The 18,159-nt window shown below is 32.3% G+C and overlaps 2 protein-coding genes across 5 annotated transcripts; one reads left to right on the top strand and one right to left on the bottom strand.

The window, feature by feature from the left end:
- Positions 1-248: 248 nt before the first annotated feature.
- On the top strand, positions 249-14,627 carry Cnot4 (CCR4-NOT transcription complex subunit 4). Of its 4 annotated transcripts, none has more exons than XM_085202200.1 (17): positions 249-493; positions 3,275-3,375; positions 4,214-4,288; positions 5,407-5,520; positions 6,168-6,317; positions 6,591-6,677; positions 7,559-7,748; positions 8,064-8,216; positions 8,606-8,650; positions 8,739-8,808; positions 9,435-9,625; positions 10,252-10,959; positions 11,382-11,752; positions 12,379-12,548; positions 12,997-13,170; positions 13,378-13,481; positions 13,805-14,627. In XM_085202200.1, exons 2-17 carry the CDS (start codon positions 3,343-3,345, stop codon positions 14,062-14,064), a joined length of 2,895 nt encoding a protein of 964 aa, XP_085058326.1. In that variant the 5' UTR covers positions 249-493; positions 3,275-3,342; the 3' UTR covers positions 14,065-14,627. The 4 variants fall into 4 exon arrangements, with proteins under 4 accessions (XP_085058326.1, XP_085058323.1, XP_085058325.1 ...); XM_085202197.1 differs by having other exon boundaries at positions 13,778-14,627; XM_085202199.1 differs by lacking the exon at positions 249-493 and adding an exon at positions 640-683 and having other exon boundaries at positions 13,778-14,627.
- A 280-nt stretch (positions 14,628-14,907) lies between these two features.
- LOC146529660 (carbonyl reductase [NADPH] 3-like) lies at positions 14,908-18,155 on the bottom strand. Its single transcript, XM_085202202.1, has 2 exons — positions 17,036-18,155; positions 14,908-15,283 (listed from the first exon to the last, which is right to left on the bottom strand). The coding sequence occupies exons 1-2, from the start codon at positions 17,667-17,669 to the stop codon at positions 15,078-15,080; spliced, it is 840 nt and encodes a 279-aa protein (XP_085058328.1). The 5' UTR covers positions 17,670-18,155; the 3' UTR covers positions 14,908-15,077.
- Positions 18,156-18,159: the final 4 nt, after the last annotated feature.

The raw sequence follows: 18,159 nt of genomic DNA, 5'->3' as shown, positions 1-18,159 counted from the left end.
TTGCTTAATTTTTTTATTTTTATGCGTCTGTGATGTAAGTCTGGAGCAGACATTAGAGTGAAAGGTGATACCCGTATAAAAATAAAATTAATATATGTAAGCACATACCTAATATACATTTTACGATTATTATTTACCTAAAAGTATTTATCAATTTATTTTATATTAACATATAATGAATAAAATATTTTCATACATACATAAATATAGTACAAATTGTTCATTCATTATTCGAAATAAAAAACAAATGACTTGTCTATGGAATCACAGAACGGAATCTTGTAAAAGATTAGGCCATTTCATAAAACAAATGTATAGTAACTCGCAGAAAATATCTTCGGGACAGTTGTATTTCAGCTTTGCATTTTAAATTAAATTGAATCGTGAACCGCATAGTAGGCTCATTCTAGAAGATTCATCTTCGTCTTTAGCGGAAGGGTTAGCAATCTTGATTCTGCAATAGAAAAAGATTTGCATTGAGAAGAGACGTAAGGTAAACATCGATTTATTTTCTCCAAAAATGGAATCGGTCGACGTTATAATACTGTACTGGTTTCTTAACGTAATAAGTTGTGCCTCGAGTGTTTATAATTATTTTTAGTGCATCCTTGTACGAAATGAAAGTTTGACTTATGCCACATATTCTTTTGAATGGCAGCTGGCGGACGTACCTTAGCGTAATAGTAGGTATTTAAAATGCTACGTAAACGGTGTATTAGTGTTCTACATTGTAATCTTGATATTTCCATTAGTGATCGAGTGTTTGGATTATTTTCAGACTATCCTAGCAATAGTGAATATCGTAATGTTTTTTCCACAGAAAAATGTCAAATTATGAACTTGTCAAAGCTAGGTTGAGTCATTGTTGCAATCACTATCTTTCCGAGTTATTGCTAAAAATCTGTAAACACGGTTTAGTTCTATCACTCAATAATTACAAACTTTACACAATTTCAATTTTTTCGTTACGTTTTCAAAGTGTCAACATAGTATTTGCACAGTTTTAATTTAACATTCCTAGTATAATTTGTATGATGAAGTTTATTGTTTAGAGAACATATTGTGATTCATTAATAAACAAAAGTAACAGGCAGTTATTAACAATTAACTTTTGGAAAATCTGATTGGTCTGATTTATTTCTTATTACCTTTATCTTAAAATATGTGTTTGATGGTAAACCTTCAATAGGCAAAACAAGTAAGTAGCTTTCACTTGATGAATTAAATATCCATTAGGCAAGATTTATGTGAGAATATTTAGTAAAAGCATTAGCAATACTATGATAATACAAAGAAGTTACAAAACTGTGGTTAATTTTGTAATTCTTGTACTTAAATTGTTAGTATATACCAATTACCAATAATATTGTAGATGCTTTAATGATAGTTAAGTAAAGATTACATTAATATAATATAAGCTTCATTGAAACAGTAAATTAAATAATAATAATAATTAGCTTACATTTTTATTTAAAAGATAAACTATATTTCTGTAATTTAATTTATGTTATTCCTAAATTTAGTATTATTTTTTTTATTTATTCATTTAGTTACTCTAAATTGCAATCTATCATGTCTAACCACAATAACTCACATATATAGTACTTGTTATGCACAATATTGAAATTATATATTTTTTCTGATTCACTTATTATATGGTAAAACCTAATTGAAATCCAGTAGGTTTTCCATTTTAGTAAATACATATTACTTATATTAAATTAAAGAGCACCTTAATTTTTATCATATTCTTTTTATCCTTTTTTAACTTCACTCTAATTCTATTAAGTAGTCTATTTATGATTATTAGACAAGATTTAGTTAATTTTGACCAAATATCTATAAATATAAAAAATACAGTGCAAAATTAAACAATAATAATTAAATTACAACATTCATATTCATATTTTACATTCATATTTTTTAGTTCTATTAGACAGAGGCCCACTTTCCGCCAAATTTTTAAGACATAAGCATATTCATGTTAAGTGATGAAGCTCAAAGTCTTACTTTTCTTGTTGACAGACAGACATTGTATTTATCCTTGTTCTGGAGCAAGAATAAATATAATTCTTCCCACTTAGTGTAAATCAAACTCATACCATCACATAGACAGTTAAACCCCTCTGCCCCTGCACAGCAATGGTCTCTGTTCATATAAGTATTTGTTATTTTAAAATGTTGACGGCTATGATAATGCCTTTCTAATACTTACATAATATGAGAGCTTTGAAGATTGCATTCATTGAGTAACTAACATTCTCTTGGTGTTAAATAGATGTGTAGATATTATTAGTGTGTATAGGAATATAGGACTTAAAATTGCATATTCAGTTATTTATTACTTTTTATGTTTCAAGATGTTAATATTATATGTCATACAATATTCTTGTAATTAATCTTGTACCTATATGAAATACTAGCCGACCTGGGCGGCTTCACTCTCTTGAACTATATGAATTTATGAAATTATTTTCAGTTTAAAGAGTGACTTCTAAAAAATATGTTCACTTAAATATGTTTAAGAGTCTAAATTTAACATTTTATAAAAATCTATGCAGATTAATAAAAATTCATACAAACTTTCAACTCGTATTTTTCATCCCTGTAGGGTTAAAATTTTTCAAAATCCCTTCTTAGTGGGTGTCCACATTACAAAAATAAACATCTGTCCAAATTTCACGATCCTACCATCAGTGGTTACGGCTGTGCATGCGTCTTACCTCAGTCAGTGGGAACATCTCCTTTTATATATATGTATATAAATATATATAGATAAATAACTTGTTTTCTGCTTGTGGATTTTCTTACTTGGATTATCCAAGTAAGAAAATCTAATATAAATTGAATGTTTTATACACATACTCTTCTGTCTTGAACCAGTCTTTTTATTAGAGATGAATGCAGTTTGCATTAAACTTATGTTGGATTTTTAGAAAGATGAAAAAATATAACCTTGGGAAGTGACTTTAAAAATTGTTTTTAAAAATATATTTACTTAGGTTTATGATGAATAAACTATCTATAGTTAAGTAGGTGTTTATATTATGGTGTTGTTGGTTATTTGTCATTTACTGTAGAGCCCCTCTAGGGTAAAAAGCCTCCTCCATCTTTCTCCATGTTGATTTATTATGTGCTTTGGTAATCCAGTTGGTACCAGCTATTTTAATGTTAGACATATTTGTATAGATTTGTTATTAACTAGCTACTTAATGTACAACTTGTTGGCATTTTATTAGTTTTATTTTAAACAATACTTTTGCTTTTGTTACAGGTTAGAAGGAGGTAGGGTATTGTTCGTATTTACTGGAAAGTACTGAACAATTAGCTCTTAGGGCTAGGATGTCAGTTTTGAATCAGAGTGGAGAAGAGCAGGTAATTTTGCCAATATTGTTTATGTACGTTAAAAAATACAGAAAAAACATTAAAAAATAATTATGATCTAACATTTAGTAATGTTTCTTATTAAGGTTAATTTATAAATATTTTAAATTACCATATCTAATTTACTATGCCTACAATGTCTTGTTTGTTTATTTTCTTATATATAAATATCTGTATAGTATGTGTTAGTGAGTAAAATTTAACAATCACAATAATTTACTCTTTTCCTGACATAGTTAAATGAGATGGTTGTGGGTTTGCTTCTTGCTTGGATTTGCTAATTTTATTAAGCATTAAGTAACAGATAGTTTTCCATATATATGAATAGTTGAAAAAAATATTTTACACCATATATTTCTATGTTCATATGGTAAGGAGATTTTTTTGAATTTGCTGTTTTATAGATATAGCCCTAGAATAATATACAATATTTTAATTTAAAATAAAAACGAGGAAATTACAATTGTAATGTCAATTTACAAAGTCAGTTATACAAGCATTATTTAGATTTTTTACGAATTGTTTTTTTTTTAAATAATATTGATAAGATTGGATTAGATGTTAAAATTAATTGATTATTTTTTCTTCACCTATAATAATTATACACAAATAACAATTAATAATAAATTGAATTATATTTTAATATTTTGTTTTTAAAGGATTTCTTACAAAAAAAAAATATTTAGAAACTGTATAAGGCTTTTGAAGTATAATATTCCTAGAGGCTAAAATCTTACTAATGTATTTTTTTGTGAATAAAATTAGATATTTAGTTATTTTATTAAAATTATATTAGTATGTCTTATTTTTGGTATGCATTCATTTTCAGGTGGAATGTCCCCTGTGTATGGAACCCTTGGAAGTGGACGATCTCCACTTCTACCCGTGCACATGTGGTTATCAAGTAAGTGTTTATATCTTTTTACCAAGTATAAAAATTAACAGTTCTAGGTTCAACATTTTATATATATACTATTTATGTTTCATGTAACTCTTTGAAGGAAAATTTGCATTTTTTTGTATTATATATCACATGCAACTGTCAATATCATCAAGACAAAATTATTAGCCTTACTTACTCGTTGAAAACTTTGTTTCATAACATAAAGACATAAATATTTTAAAAATGTGTATTATTTTGTTAAAAAGTTCAATGAAAAAATCAAGAAAGTTTCATGTTTTCCAATGTTATTTATTTACAAGTGTTATCACAATCATATGTTCCACAATGTAGATTAAGAAAGAATTGCTGATATTAAATTAAGTGTTTACATTTATATATAAATTTTGATTTATTTTATATCAAAACATATGATGTCTATAGTCTATATATCTAAATGAACGACAGTTGTGAGTTCAAATAGGACCTCACAAATTTTCAATTAATTTTAAGTGCTTTATTACACAAAAAAACAATATTTAAAATTTATATATGACTTTGAAGTAACCTGATAAGAATATATATGTTCTTTATTGCACAAAATAAAACTTATAGAAATACAAAATACATGCCTAGTTAGATGCTTTAGTAATCCTAAATGGTAAAATCCTACTAAGGTTATTTTCTTTATAATTCTAACAGTACAGTATGTATAGTTTTTTCTATTATTTTGTTATTATTTAACATCATAAAAAAAGGAACAAAATTATATTAATCTAATAATTTTTTTAATTGATTTTTACATATTTGAGATACAATAAAAACATTTTCATTTTCATTTTTATTGCATATGTTATATTTTTTATGTTACTATTTTTCTTTACTTTACTTTTATTGATCTTATTAATATTGTGTTAAGTAGGTACTAGTTAACATTTAACTAGTGAATAGAATTATTTGTTGATTTTCTGGTGGTGGATGTTTAATAACTAAAGTAGCCATTATCGAAATCTTTGTAATATGCATTTCTTATTAGTTTCAATAAAGATTTTTTATTTTTATTTATTCATATACTCTGAGCTAATTTTGTCTTATTTTTTTATATTATTCGAAATTTAATAGCGATTTTAATTTTTTTTCAGATATGCAGGTTTTGTTGGAATCGTATTCGGGAGGGCGAGAACGGCCTGTGTCCAGCGTGTCGGAAGGCGTACCCGGAGAACCCGGCAGATTTCACACCTCTCAGTCAAGAACAGGTAAAATAAAATAAATTATGAAATTAGCTTCACGCACACAGCAGAGTAGCCAGAGTAGCCTCGTGTTAAGACGTTCCGTTCCCCACTTTCCGCCGAATTCTGGAGGCATTGCGTGTTGAGTGGCGGAACTCAACGCCGCGCTTTCCGTCGACACCAGAACGAAGAAATGAAAATATAAATTTAAATAAATATTTCATTTTCTCGAGTCTGCCTCTGCGCCCCGATTGGCCTCACTGGCCGACTGGCAGAACAGGCAAATTAGGTTATTTGTCTTTGACTATAGTTATTGAATAATTATCATAGGAACGTAGTTTTAGTTCAACGTTAATTTGCTTAATGCTTGCACTCTGTCGGCAAATATAGGAAAGCCAAAGGCGGGGGATAGATTACAATTCCCTTCCAGAGGACTCAGGTCCGTGGGGCGCCACTCCACAACTTGCCACAAGCTGCCCTGCGGGTTTATTATTATTATTACTAACAAACTTTGTAAGACGAGGAATGTGAAATAACATATTTCTCTTTCCTCTATGATCTCGGATTGTAATGAATTTGATATTTTCGTGTGGGCACAGGTCCAACACAAACAGGTCTCTAGCTGTCATCATTATTATTATATGTGTTTGATGGTGTTGTCCATGTGTCTGCAGGTAGCCGCAATAAAGACGGAGAAGAAGGCGCGCGAACAGAAGCGTCGCAACAAGACGCTGGAGTCGCGGCGCGCTCTCGCCAACGTGCGCGTCGTGCAGAACAACCTCGTGTTCGTGGTGGGCCTGCCCGTGCGGCTGGCGGACCCCGAGGTGTGTATACTATGTAATGCGATGTGGTGCGGTGAGTCGTTATCGTTGTTAAGTAAGGTGTCCTAATTTAGTGTATTGTGCACTCAGAAGAAAAATATGCAAAAGTAAGAATTATCTTAACATCAAATCAATGCTACCATCTACAGCTATGTTTAGGGCAGCCAAGATTCGATGTCGATGTTCTGTACTGTAGAAAGACGCGAAGTGCACGATCAATTATGTTAATATATAACATACATTTACAACTTTTTCTTATATTTACACTTTTTTCAGATTCTCAAACGGCAAGAGTACTTTGGGAAATATGGCAAAATACACAAAGTAGTTATAAACCAAAGTACTGCATATGCAGGGTCACAGGTTAGTTCTAATTGGACATTTCAAGCTTAATGGAATATAAGCCTAAACTCCGTTAGTACCTGTAACAAATAATAACTCAAATATAATTTATTTTTTATTAACTCGCCTGATTACCATTTTTTTAATTAGCAATATATATACAATAAAAGCAGAAAACTAGAAATTCATAGGCTATATATTTTACTTTTGCTATTGATAAATTTTAATCGCTATTTCTTTTAAATTTTCTTTTATTTCTACATTATGATATCTAAATATTTAAGTATAATAATATTTACTTAACATTACGAAGTCATTGGAATTGAAACCGGTACTTCCTACCTGTAGATAACTGTAACAGGTGTTTCGACCGCGAAGCCGTCTGCGGCCTTAAACAAGGTCAAGGTCGCGGCCGCCATGCACGCCTGTGTATAGGAAATTATGTTATTTTTAGATATTATATATCGCTTCTCAGCAAAACTGCTTTCCAATTTCGTGGGATCATCCTGTATAACTAATACTAGACATATTTTAATATAGTTTGACGATTCAAATTAAATAAAGATTTTGATTTAATTAATATAAGTTAAAAAAAAGAATTAATTCTCTGGAGACTTTATTGATGTGTCTTATACTTTTGCTAATGTTTAAGTTAATTTACTGTAAAGTTTTATTTAAACCCCTTTAGTAGACTTCGCGTGAAAGTGGAACATATTGAATGTAATTCGACGCCGGAAAGCGATTTTGTCGTAACTTTAAAGAAACCTCTTTTGAGATACGATCCATCCTCACAAACTTTAAAATTTATAATATTAGACAGAAGGATAGAATAGTAGGATAAATTGCTATACCGATTATTTCCCTTAAAAAAATGTGTCTGTAAAAAATGTTTCGATATCCAGGGTCCGTCCGCGTCCGCGTACGTGACGTACATATCGCCGGCGGACGCGCTGCGCGCCATCCAGGGCGTCAACAACGTGACGCTGGACGGGCGCGTGCTGAAGGGCTCGCTCGGCACCACCAAGTACTGCGCCAACTTCATGAAGAATATGCCCTGCCCCAAGGCGGACTGCATGTATCTGCACGAGCTAGGTTAGTACACGTAACGGTTGTGAGTTCGATTCTCGCGAGAGGCGTGAATTTGACTTTGGCTACGTGGACATTTTTATGAATAAAATAAACCAGCTTCACGCTGTATCACGCAGAGGTAACCTAGTATTATGACACTCGTTCCCCACTTTTCGCCGAAATGTGATCTTTAAATTTAAATGAATATTTCATTTCCTCAAGTGGGGATTGACTCCACAACCAGTCAAGCTTACAGTCACTCTTTGTGTCCCTGTGCCACGACTGGCCTGAACATTTTTATGATTTCCAAAATAAAAATATTTTATTTATTAACTCCAGGTGATCCCCAAGCGTCTTTTACGAAGGAGGAGATGCACGCGGGCCTCCATCAGGTGTACGAGAGGCGCTTGCACCAGCAGCTGTTGCAGCAGCGCGACCGCCCCGACCGCGCTGACCGTGGCGACCGCGGCGACGAGAGGAATGCTCATGATGGTATGCTCCTGTCCGTAACTACATTTCGACCGTGAAGTTAGCTGTAGATGAATGCGCGGTTTTTTGATTGTTTCCGTGGTATGTATATTTGCGATTTGTCTTACTATTTCAAGAGTAAGAAAAATTCTAAAATCAAAACTGAGCACCTATCTTTAGTTATTTTTCACTGTATATGTAAATAAAAAAAATATAGTACACATACTACTCAGTCACTTCACGCTGTATCCTGCACATAGCAAAGGTAGGCAGATACTACGGTTCAAGGACTAGGACATCCCCAAGTGGGAATCGAACCCACAACCGTCGTGTTTATATGTCACACGCTTGTGCCTATGCGCCACGACGGCCTCTTTATGACAAACATGATATGTTTTACAATTAAATTGCAGGTAGTTCTAGTACGAGTTCAGAAAGCGGCAGTAAAACAAAAGATGGTATGTGATAATATTTTATTGTTTTATATTTTCAATATATCAATATTTTTAGCATATTTTTGAATTATTTATTGATTTTTGCTTGCAGGCAATCAGTCTAACTTTATACCGACAACAGTGGTCACATCGTCTCAAATAAATGTAGTCAGTACGTCTAAGTGAGTATTATATTATTTCTATACTTTTATCGAGGGAAAGTAACGGAAATATTTTAATGGGAATAGAGTGTTGAGGCACTCCATTCCCATTATGATACTTCCCTGGGCACCTAGTGCTAATGTACAAAGTGCCCAGGTTCACTTATCCTGCTAAGTATGGGTTATAACGTGAAGCTATAAAAAATATCAATTCTTTACAGCTTCATGCTGTATCACTGCAGGTTTTGATTTGTTTTGTTAACACTCTTCATTCTCCACTTTCTATTACGTGAATTTTAGACATTACATGTTGAGTGACGGAACTTCGCACTTTTTATTACCAGAGCAGGGAATGAAATGAATTCAATTCCCCAGTGGAAATGGAACCCTCAACCATTGTGCTTACGGTCAGACGCATTGCCACCACGCCTCTTTTGTAATAATTAATGAATAAAAATATATCTATTATTATGAAAAAATATTGATTATTTTTTATATAAATATTTACATTTTATAATGAATTTGCTTAACATAAACATTAATCTTAACTAACATGTACTAAATTGTCTCCACTGATATTTGAGCTAAGACATATACTGTATACCTCTTTAAAATATGAAAAATTTTGAATACCATACAAATTACAGATCAAAGAAAGAATCAGTGAACGGTACAAGCAACATAAACTACAACGGCAATAGTAACGGCATCAGTAACGGTAACGGTAACGGCAGTGGTAACAGCAATAGTAACGGTAAAGAGGCGTGGCCGAGCCTCGCGTGTTCCCCGCCCGCCGAGAGTCCAATCAGCAAGCGAGCCAGTCCTGAACCACATATAGGTAAGTTATAGTTTCATGCCGCATAGCGGTATAGTTAGAGGGAAACTGGTGTCAAAACACTCTGGCTTCCTTTTCGAATTCGAAATTAAGGTATTGCGTGTTGAGTGGCGAAATTCGACAACACTTTGTTTTAAAATTAATGGAAAATGATAATTGTTCATTCCCCCGATTGGAAATCGATCACACAACGGTCGCGTTACAGTATGACGCTGTTCCACTGTGCCACAGTATCCAAGTAGGGGATATATAGAATTGAAAAGCTAAAATATACATATATATCAATATAAAAGTCTTGATTCTATGTGTGCATATCCCATGTGTTACGATTTTAGTATGTTATACTACGATTTTAGTATGTTATACATATTTACATATTTTATCCTTATTAGATTAGAGATTATTTGGTTTAAATGAAAATTAACAATTTTTGGTATCAATGTTCTGCAAAAAAGAATGCTTATAAAGGTATTATGAATTTTGAGAAGTATTTACTAATGGACAAATATGGTTTAATTATGAAAATCGCGTTTATGTTACTATGAAGTACTTCCTCAAAATTTGCCCATTCCCCAATAAAAAAGTGAATATATTCAATATTAATTCATATATAAAATATTTATTCACAGTAAAGTCACAAGAAAACGGCACATCAGAATCATCCAGTCCCACACTCCAACAACAGTCGCAAGCCAAACACAAAGACAATCACAACCAAAACCAAAACCACACAGACACCAAAACCAGCAGAAGTAAAGACAACCACACAAATGGGCCCAGCAAAAAGAAAGACAAATCCAAACAGAAGAACTCACATAGTACTAGTGAAATTGAGCCAGAAATTAATGAAACCAAGGAACAAAATAACACACAAAACTCATCAGTATTTGAAAATGACACACACTATCTATCAAATGAATTAGACGAATTAGAATCGGATAGACACAGTTTATTGGAAAATCATGATTTATTAGACAACAGTGATCACAGTTTGTTAGACGATGACACACACAATCTACTAAATGATGCCAACAACGAAGTTATGATGATGCAAAGGAATAAAGAAATGTTGTTGGGACTCATTGATAATCATTTAGTTCCTCAAATGAAACCGTTAAACGGGTATGGGTTATTAGATAGGGATATGTATCTTAATACTGATAGATCGTTAAATCACACGGCCCAAGGTCAAATGATGGATCAAAAGGAGCTCATGAGAAGCAGGACCTTGTTGATGAGGCACAACGAGATGCTCCGGCAACACAATGGTATGGTGGAACCTAAACATTATATGCCAACGCCCAGTATAGGACTTGAGTCTGCTAGTGAATTATTAGGTAAGCATAATAAATTCATGTAGTGATTACTCTTATTTTAATTATTTTTAGTTTTACGCTGTAGCCTGCACATAGTAAGGAAGACAGAGGGAACCTAGTGTTAAGATCGTACTGGTACGTACCTACATTGGTTTCCCACCTTCCGCCCAATTTTCGAGACATTACGATGAGTAGCAGACCTCGACGCTACGCTTTGTCTTCTTACAAGACCAAGGAAATGACTCATTCCCCCGTGGAATGATGGAAATCGAACCCACAACCGTCGCGTTAACAGTTAGACACTGAACCTGGGTTCCCTGTAACACCCTATAGGCGGGGTATAGCGTTAAGTAAAAAAAATACTAAATTAAATTACGCTAAACTAAACTAAATTATATAGTATCGAAATATATAAAATTAACAATTAACTTCTATATTTCCAGGTGCTAATTTTCATCCAAATCACAATATGCTTCCACCGTTCGGCATGAGAGTAGACAATTCAATGGGTACAAACTCTTTAGGGAATACAATGACAAACACATTGACAGCAAACTCCTTAAACAATCCTATCACAAATACATTGGTTAACTCTATGGCCACAAATAATTTGTCCACAAATACTATGGGTAATATGGGTTCTATGGGTAATTCATTGGGTAACTCCATGGGTAGTTCCATTGGCAGCTCAATGGGTAATTCAATGGGTAACCCAATGGCGTTTATGCTTCACAATCAACATATGCAACAAATGCAAAGTCATCCACAAATGCCAAGCGGTCTTGTTAATGGTTTTGAATCATCACAAGCTGCTGTAAGTGTATATTTTTAAATTATTTTTATTGTAGTTTTAAAAAAATGTTTAAGTACTGTTTACTCTTCATTCTTCTCTTATCTTAAAAAGAAACTGAATTTAGTTAGTTAAGTGTTATTTTTACGCTTATAGTGGTATGATAAAATAATTCAAAATAACCATACTACTTTAAGAATAAAATTGTAAAAATGTGTACTACATTTTATTTAGTTCTTTTATAATTTTATTGGTTTTTTAAATTTTATTTCTTTTTTTAAATTTACGTATGTAAAACTTATTTATAATTATATATTATGTATTTCGTATATCTTGAGTGTTGTTACGCTCAAGTACATATTATTCTGATTGCCCCATAATTTTTAATATAAAGAAACCATTATAGTATATATTACAAATATGACTTAATTAAATTTTATTTAAGGATGTTGTGGCACAGTGTCTGACTATGATCTGGTTGTGAGTTCGATTCCCACTCAGAAGAATGTTCATCTTTAAATTATTTACTATCGTAATGTTTAAAAAAATTGGATGGTGTGTGGTAAACGGAGTAACTACTGGGTTCCCCCTATGTTCCTTTGCAAAAAGCGCGAAATTGTTCTTAGCATGTTTCCATACCTAATTTCCAGAGTGAAGGCCGTTATCAATCTGAAACAATGGACAAATTCTTCACGGACTTCCACAAGGCGCAGCAGATGCGTATGTTATTAGCGCGGGGCGGCCACGATCGTATCGACCGCCTCGATTTGCCACATAACGTGTTGAGCGCTGAAAGGCTAGAAATGGAGCATAAGCAAAGGTAATCTATTTTTTCCATACGGTTTTTTATTCTCCGTTCCATACTAATTTTTGAAACCTTTTATGAGGTGGAACTTAATATAAATTTTGAAATATTTCTACAGCTAGGATAGAACCTACAACCATATTTTACTGTCAGACTATCCACTACACACATAGATTGCCTTTATTTACCGCACAATGCTGTGAGCATTGAGTGGCTTGAAGTATACTGCATATAAAGTAAATGGCATATCGTTGGCTTATAGTGTAAACCTGTTAAATTTATTTTTTGTCGTGATGTAAAGAAAATACAAAATCCACCATTATTTTACTTAATTTAGTAAAGAATATAAATCAATTTCTAATGCACCGCTGTGGTCCTTTAACACAGTGTCTTTACTAGGTTCATCTGGTTCCCCGCTAGATGCGAGATACAGCGTAAAAAATACACAACACATTAATTACAGAATGAACAATATACGGGCAAATGAAAATATACCAATCAACGTAGCAATGGGTTCAACGAGCCGCGCGGCCGGCGACGGCGACGACGACCTCGACTTTGATCCCTTCAAAGAGACACAGAAAGCGTTAGCCGAAATGATGGAAACGGAGGTCATGTTGAATAATATATCTAGTGGGTGAGTAACACAAACAGATAGGACTAATATTATTTTTTTTAAGCTTAACTCCTCTGTCTGAGATTGACCTTGACATGCCGTTTTGTATCATAGATTATCATTTTGTGAATGTTAACGGCATCTCAAGATCGATCTCAGAATTGAGAATGGTTTATACGTACATTCCTAAGAGTAATAATAAATATGTATAAAATTTTTTTTTTACAGTGATAATATGGACCGTGTCCGCCGGTCTCGACTCCCACCACCCGGCTTCTCTCACATGAACGCGTTCGGTGTCGGTGTGCCTCGCCACCAGGGACACCATCAAGGTATTTATAAATTAATATTATTTGAAATCTTTTATACAAACTCTGGAACGAGAAATATTTAAAAAGTTTTTTAAAAAATGAATGTAGCTGGATTTGAATACAATATTTGCATTGCATCAATATGACAACCTTGTCAGGATAGCGAGTATTTTTACAGAAACATCATTTTAATTAACAAAATTTTGATTAACAACAGTTAATCATTACATTATATTATTAATCACTTTACATTATTAATATTATCTTTTGAAACTTAAACCATTTATTTTCCAATATGTAGTAACTTAACATTCTAGGTTACAATACGAACGCGATGTTCTCAGATTGGACCCAAATGGACCCCGCCATCATGTCGACCTCCGTGAACTTCGGCAAGACGCCCCAGACCCTCAGTCAGCAGCAACAAGATCTATTCACCAGGTTCAACCATCTACAGGTTCAACCCAATGGGGTCAAGCTGCCCTGGCCCCAACAGAAGCCCTGGCCTCACCACCCGGCGCCATATAACGCCATCCCTCTACCCCCAGGCTTCGCCCCCGCCAAAAATAACCAACACCCAGCCGAATGTATCGACGCAAAGTAAACCAAACAAACGGACAAACACTTTCTTATTGCAATTACACAGTTGATGTGATCGATAAATCTTTGTATTAAGAGAGCATATTTTAAATGAGAGAAATATGATGAGAAATTTGTAAAATAAATTAACCTATTTGTTTTATTTAAAGAAATGTTTCATTTTATTAGTCTTCGTTTTGTTTTTATATAAAATTCGGCCATTTTTATATTTTTGAATCATATTTCTTAGATTTCGTTCTGTTACTTCTTTTCTCGACTGAAGATATATGTATATTCGTTATATATTATATATAAATAATTGCTAATAACCTTGTTACATCAGATTATTTTTTTTTATTAAAATGAGATGCCAATTGATTGGTTCGATTTTGTATCTTATTGAGCCACTATTCATCGAAAAGATCATTAAAAATGAAGTATTATATAAACTCTTTTAATAAAACACCTACAACATGTTATGACTTAGTTGATGATGATACTACAAATGGACAACGATTATATGAGAATAGAGTATTTTAATATAAAAATTATTCAGTGTAAATAAAAAATATGATGAAATTGATATTGGAATCGTTTTTATGTAATTGTTTTTATTGTTAACTTGCGTACAGGTTTTAAACCTCGAAATTGCTTCAAAGAAATAATTTTTTTACACATTTTTTAAATATGTTCTTGAAATATAAATTATTAAATATTTTATAAATATACCATGATTTAAAAATATTTTTTGTGTTCACAAAGTCTTATTAATGGTTATATGACGTAACAAATTGTTCTTTATAAAATAACTAACTGTATATAAAGGATTTAAAAGATCACTGCAAGGGACAATGACAAGATTGGGAAATATTGTGATTACATTTTTTATTAAAAAAATACACAGAATCATTGTTAAAATAGGATTTTTAAAATGAATCTACAATCCATCTAAACTACCGATTTATCAAAAATATATAGGCACTTTACATTTAATCACTATTTGGACTAAAATAGACATAAACATATGAGTCATACATATTAAAATTTCCCGTCAATATATCCACGGGGGTCTGGTCCATCCCATGGTACATTTTGACCATTATGCCATACGTACATTCCTCCTTGTTCAGGATAAAAGGCAATTGTCAAAGGAATTTTTGCTGCATCATCAGGAACAATGGAACCAACTCCGCGTGTCATGTCAGATATCACATAGCCGGGGTGGACGCAATTTACTTTTATACCTAAAAAATATTTTATATATTGAGTGAATATGGTTTTTATTATGATTAAACCAAAATGAGGCTATCGTGGCGTAAGGCTTTAAATACAATGGTTGTAGGTCAATCCTATTCAATGGATTAGATATAACTAGCGAAAGGACTTGTCCTCACTGACTGAGGTAAGACGCACGCACAGCCTTAACCGCTGTGCGTAGGAACGTTAAATTTGGACAAAAGTTTACTTTTGTAATCTGGACATCCACTAAGAAGGGATTTTGAAAAATTTTAACCCTAAAGGGGTGAAATAGGGGTTCAAAGTTGGTATGGAAAAAAAATAAAATCAGCACCGATTTTTATAAAATTTGAAATTTAGATTTTTAAAAGTATTTAATTGAACACGTGTTTCATTGTTTTCTAGAATTCTCCCCCTAAGGGTGCAAATAAGGGGTTGAAAGTTTGTATAGGTTTTTTTTAAATCGTCACCAATTTTTATAAAATTTGAAATTCAGACTCTTAAACGTATATAATTAAACATGTGTTTCATGGTTTTCGAGAATTCACCCCCTAAGGATGCAAATAAGGGGGTTAAAAGTTTGTATGAGAAAATTCTTAAATCGCCACCGATTTTTATAAAGTTTGATATTTAGACTCTTAAAAATATTTAAATAAACATATGTTTCATGATTTTCTAGAATTCACCCCCTAAAGGTGCAAATAAGGGGTTAAAAGTTTGTGTGGAAAAATCTTTAAATCGCCATCGATTTTTATAAAATTTGAAATTTAGACTTAAAAGTATTTCATTGAACACATGTTTCATGGGTGGGTTAGAATTCACCCTTAAATACGCAAGCGAAGCTGCGCGCGTCCGCTAGTTATATCTAAATCATGTATTTTAATTTCTCCGTTTGGGTTAAATAAAGCGCGGTGTTGAACCTACCATTCAATTTATCATATCTTGGAATCGGCCATATACAATAGAAGCGAATGACACTTAGGTTCTCTGTCTATCCTGCTGTCCTTGAGATTTCCCCTAAATACAAGAAATCCATATTTTCGTTTATCCCATGTGGTGAGATGAAATGCGGAACTGAATTTGGCAACGCGCAATTTTTTTTAAATGGGCGGGAAAGTGGGTGGGAAATTGAAAAACCTATTTTCTTTAAATAGTAAAATGGTGTTTGGTTTTGCTCTTTAATAGGTTTATGACTATTTTAAAATTATTGAGTTTCTATTCATTTTAGTTGTATGACTGCCAAAAATGAGGTAATTATGCTGGTTTATAAAAATTGTGGTTATGGTTCATAAAATCACAATAGAAGATTAATGACGAGGCCGTCGTAGCGCAGTGGCACAAGAAAGTGAGTGTAAACGTATGTATTATGGGTTTGATTCCCACACGGGGAATAAAATTATGTAATACTTAAATTTTTTTGGTCTGATAACAAAGCAGAAGCGTTGCGATGAGTTCCACCACTCATCCAAATTCGCTTCGAAAATTCAGCAGAAAGTGAGGAAAGTCTTCCTAATAATTTCAGTCCTAATTGTAGGTCTCTATTCATTTAATTAAGGAAAAAATTAATGTTCTCTTTCTTATCTCAATCAAAATTATGTAAAATTGCATGTTTCACAGTTTATATTGCACATTAATTATTGTACTTCTACACTATTTTCCTAAATCCAAAATGATAACCGTTATACTTTACGAATATATAGATTACTAAATAATTGATTCTCTATGTTTTCTTTTATACATATATATTTTTTTTCACATACCTTTACTTGCCAATCTTCTGTTTAACATAAACGTGTAAGCGTTTACACCAACCTTTGACACTACATAAGGAGAATCACCCCATTTGTCTGCATTTCTATTTGATAGTACACAATCAATATATTGTTGCATTAAAATTTTCAATCCTTCCACGTCAAGATTTGGGTCACTTATTTTGTCTCTTAATTTTTGTGATGGTATTCTAGAAAGATGTCCAGAGGAGCTAGAAATGTTTAGAATAGTACTATTGTCGTCCATAAAAGATAGAATCTTCTCGGTAAATTTAACCAATGCAAAGAAATTTACTGTAAGTGTCTCTTCTGCTTGGCATATTTTAGATTCTTTCGCATTTTTTAGAAACAAGATGCCTGCATTATTTATCAATATGTGAACTTTTTTATTTTCTGAATGTAGAAAATTGCAGAACTTTGAAATGCTATCATCGTTAGTGACGTCAAGTTGATGAAATTCAGGTGTATAACCTAGCTCCTGCAGTTTCAAGCAAGCTTCCCTTCCTCGTTTTTCATCACGCGATGTTAAATATGTTGTACCTTCAAACTTTTCACATAATCCCTTAACTATTGAGAATCCAAGACCTTTATTAGCCCCTGTTACAATGGCAATTTTTTCTGCCATTTTAATGTAAGTATTATACTATTATAAAACTGATTTTGTAAGTAATGAAATAAAATACCAAACGGACTGATTGATAAGGAGGATTTTGTTTATATATTTTTATCTTATAAGATTAGAAGACACCGCAGTTATTACTGATGGAAGAATCATATGGAAAGAGATCTTGTTTATTTTTGGCATCTTATTGAGAATGTTATATGTTTTGAGGGAATCTAGCTTTAACTATTTGTTTTCTGTATTATAAGTAATTTAAATTTAATTATTCGCACACAATTGTGTATATGATAAAATGAAATCTATTATATTTTACGTGTAATATAAAACCAAAGATTCCAGATGAGATACATGAGAGAATGAAAGTTGAGTAATGTAGTTGATTATATAGTTGTATATTAATAATAACAAACAAAATTTAGAAACACGAAACCAGTTTACAATATGATCGGTGATTGGTGTAGTATTTAGATATGATAAAGATCTATACTATTAT

Source organism: Heliconius melpomene, chromosome 18 (assembly GCF_056956725.1).
Source record: "Heliconius melpomene rosina isolate 202511_hmr_F chromosome 18, ASM5695672v1, whole genome shotgun sequence".
NCBI lineage: Eukaryota > Metazoa > Arthropoda > Insecta > Lepidoptera > Nymphalidae > Heliconius > Heliconius melpomene.
This window is presented reverse-complemented; position numbering and strand designations above follow the sequence as displayed.

Excerpts from the sequence above, each read along its gene's own strand:
- Cnot4 (XM_085202197.1), top strand. The coding sequence starts at position 3,343 with ATGTCAGTTTTGAATCAGAGTGGAGAAGAGCAG. Across the intron at positions 8,651-8,738 it reads CGGCAGTAAAACAAAAGATG|GCAATCAGTCTAACTTTATA; the intron begins GTATGTGATAAT and ends TTTTGCTTGCAG. Across the intron at positions 9,626-10,251 it reads CAGTCCTGAACCACATATAG|TAAAGTCACAAGAAAACGGC; the intron begins GTAAGTTATAGT and ends ATTTATTCACAG.
- LOC146529660 (XM_085202202.1), bottom strand. The coding sequence starts at position 17,669 with ATGGCAGAAAAAATTGCCATTGTAACAGGGGCTAATAAAGGTCTTGGA. Across the intron at positions 15,284-17,035 it reads CAGAAGATTGGCAAGTAAAG|GTATAAAAGTAAATTGCGTC; the intron begins GTATGTGAAAAA and ends AATATTTTTTAG.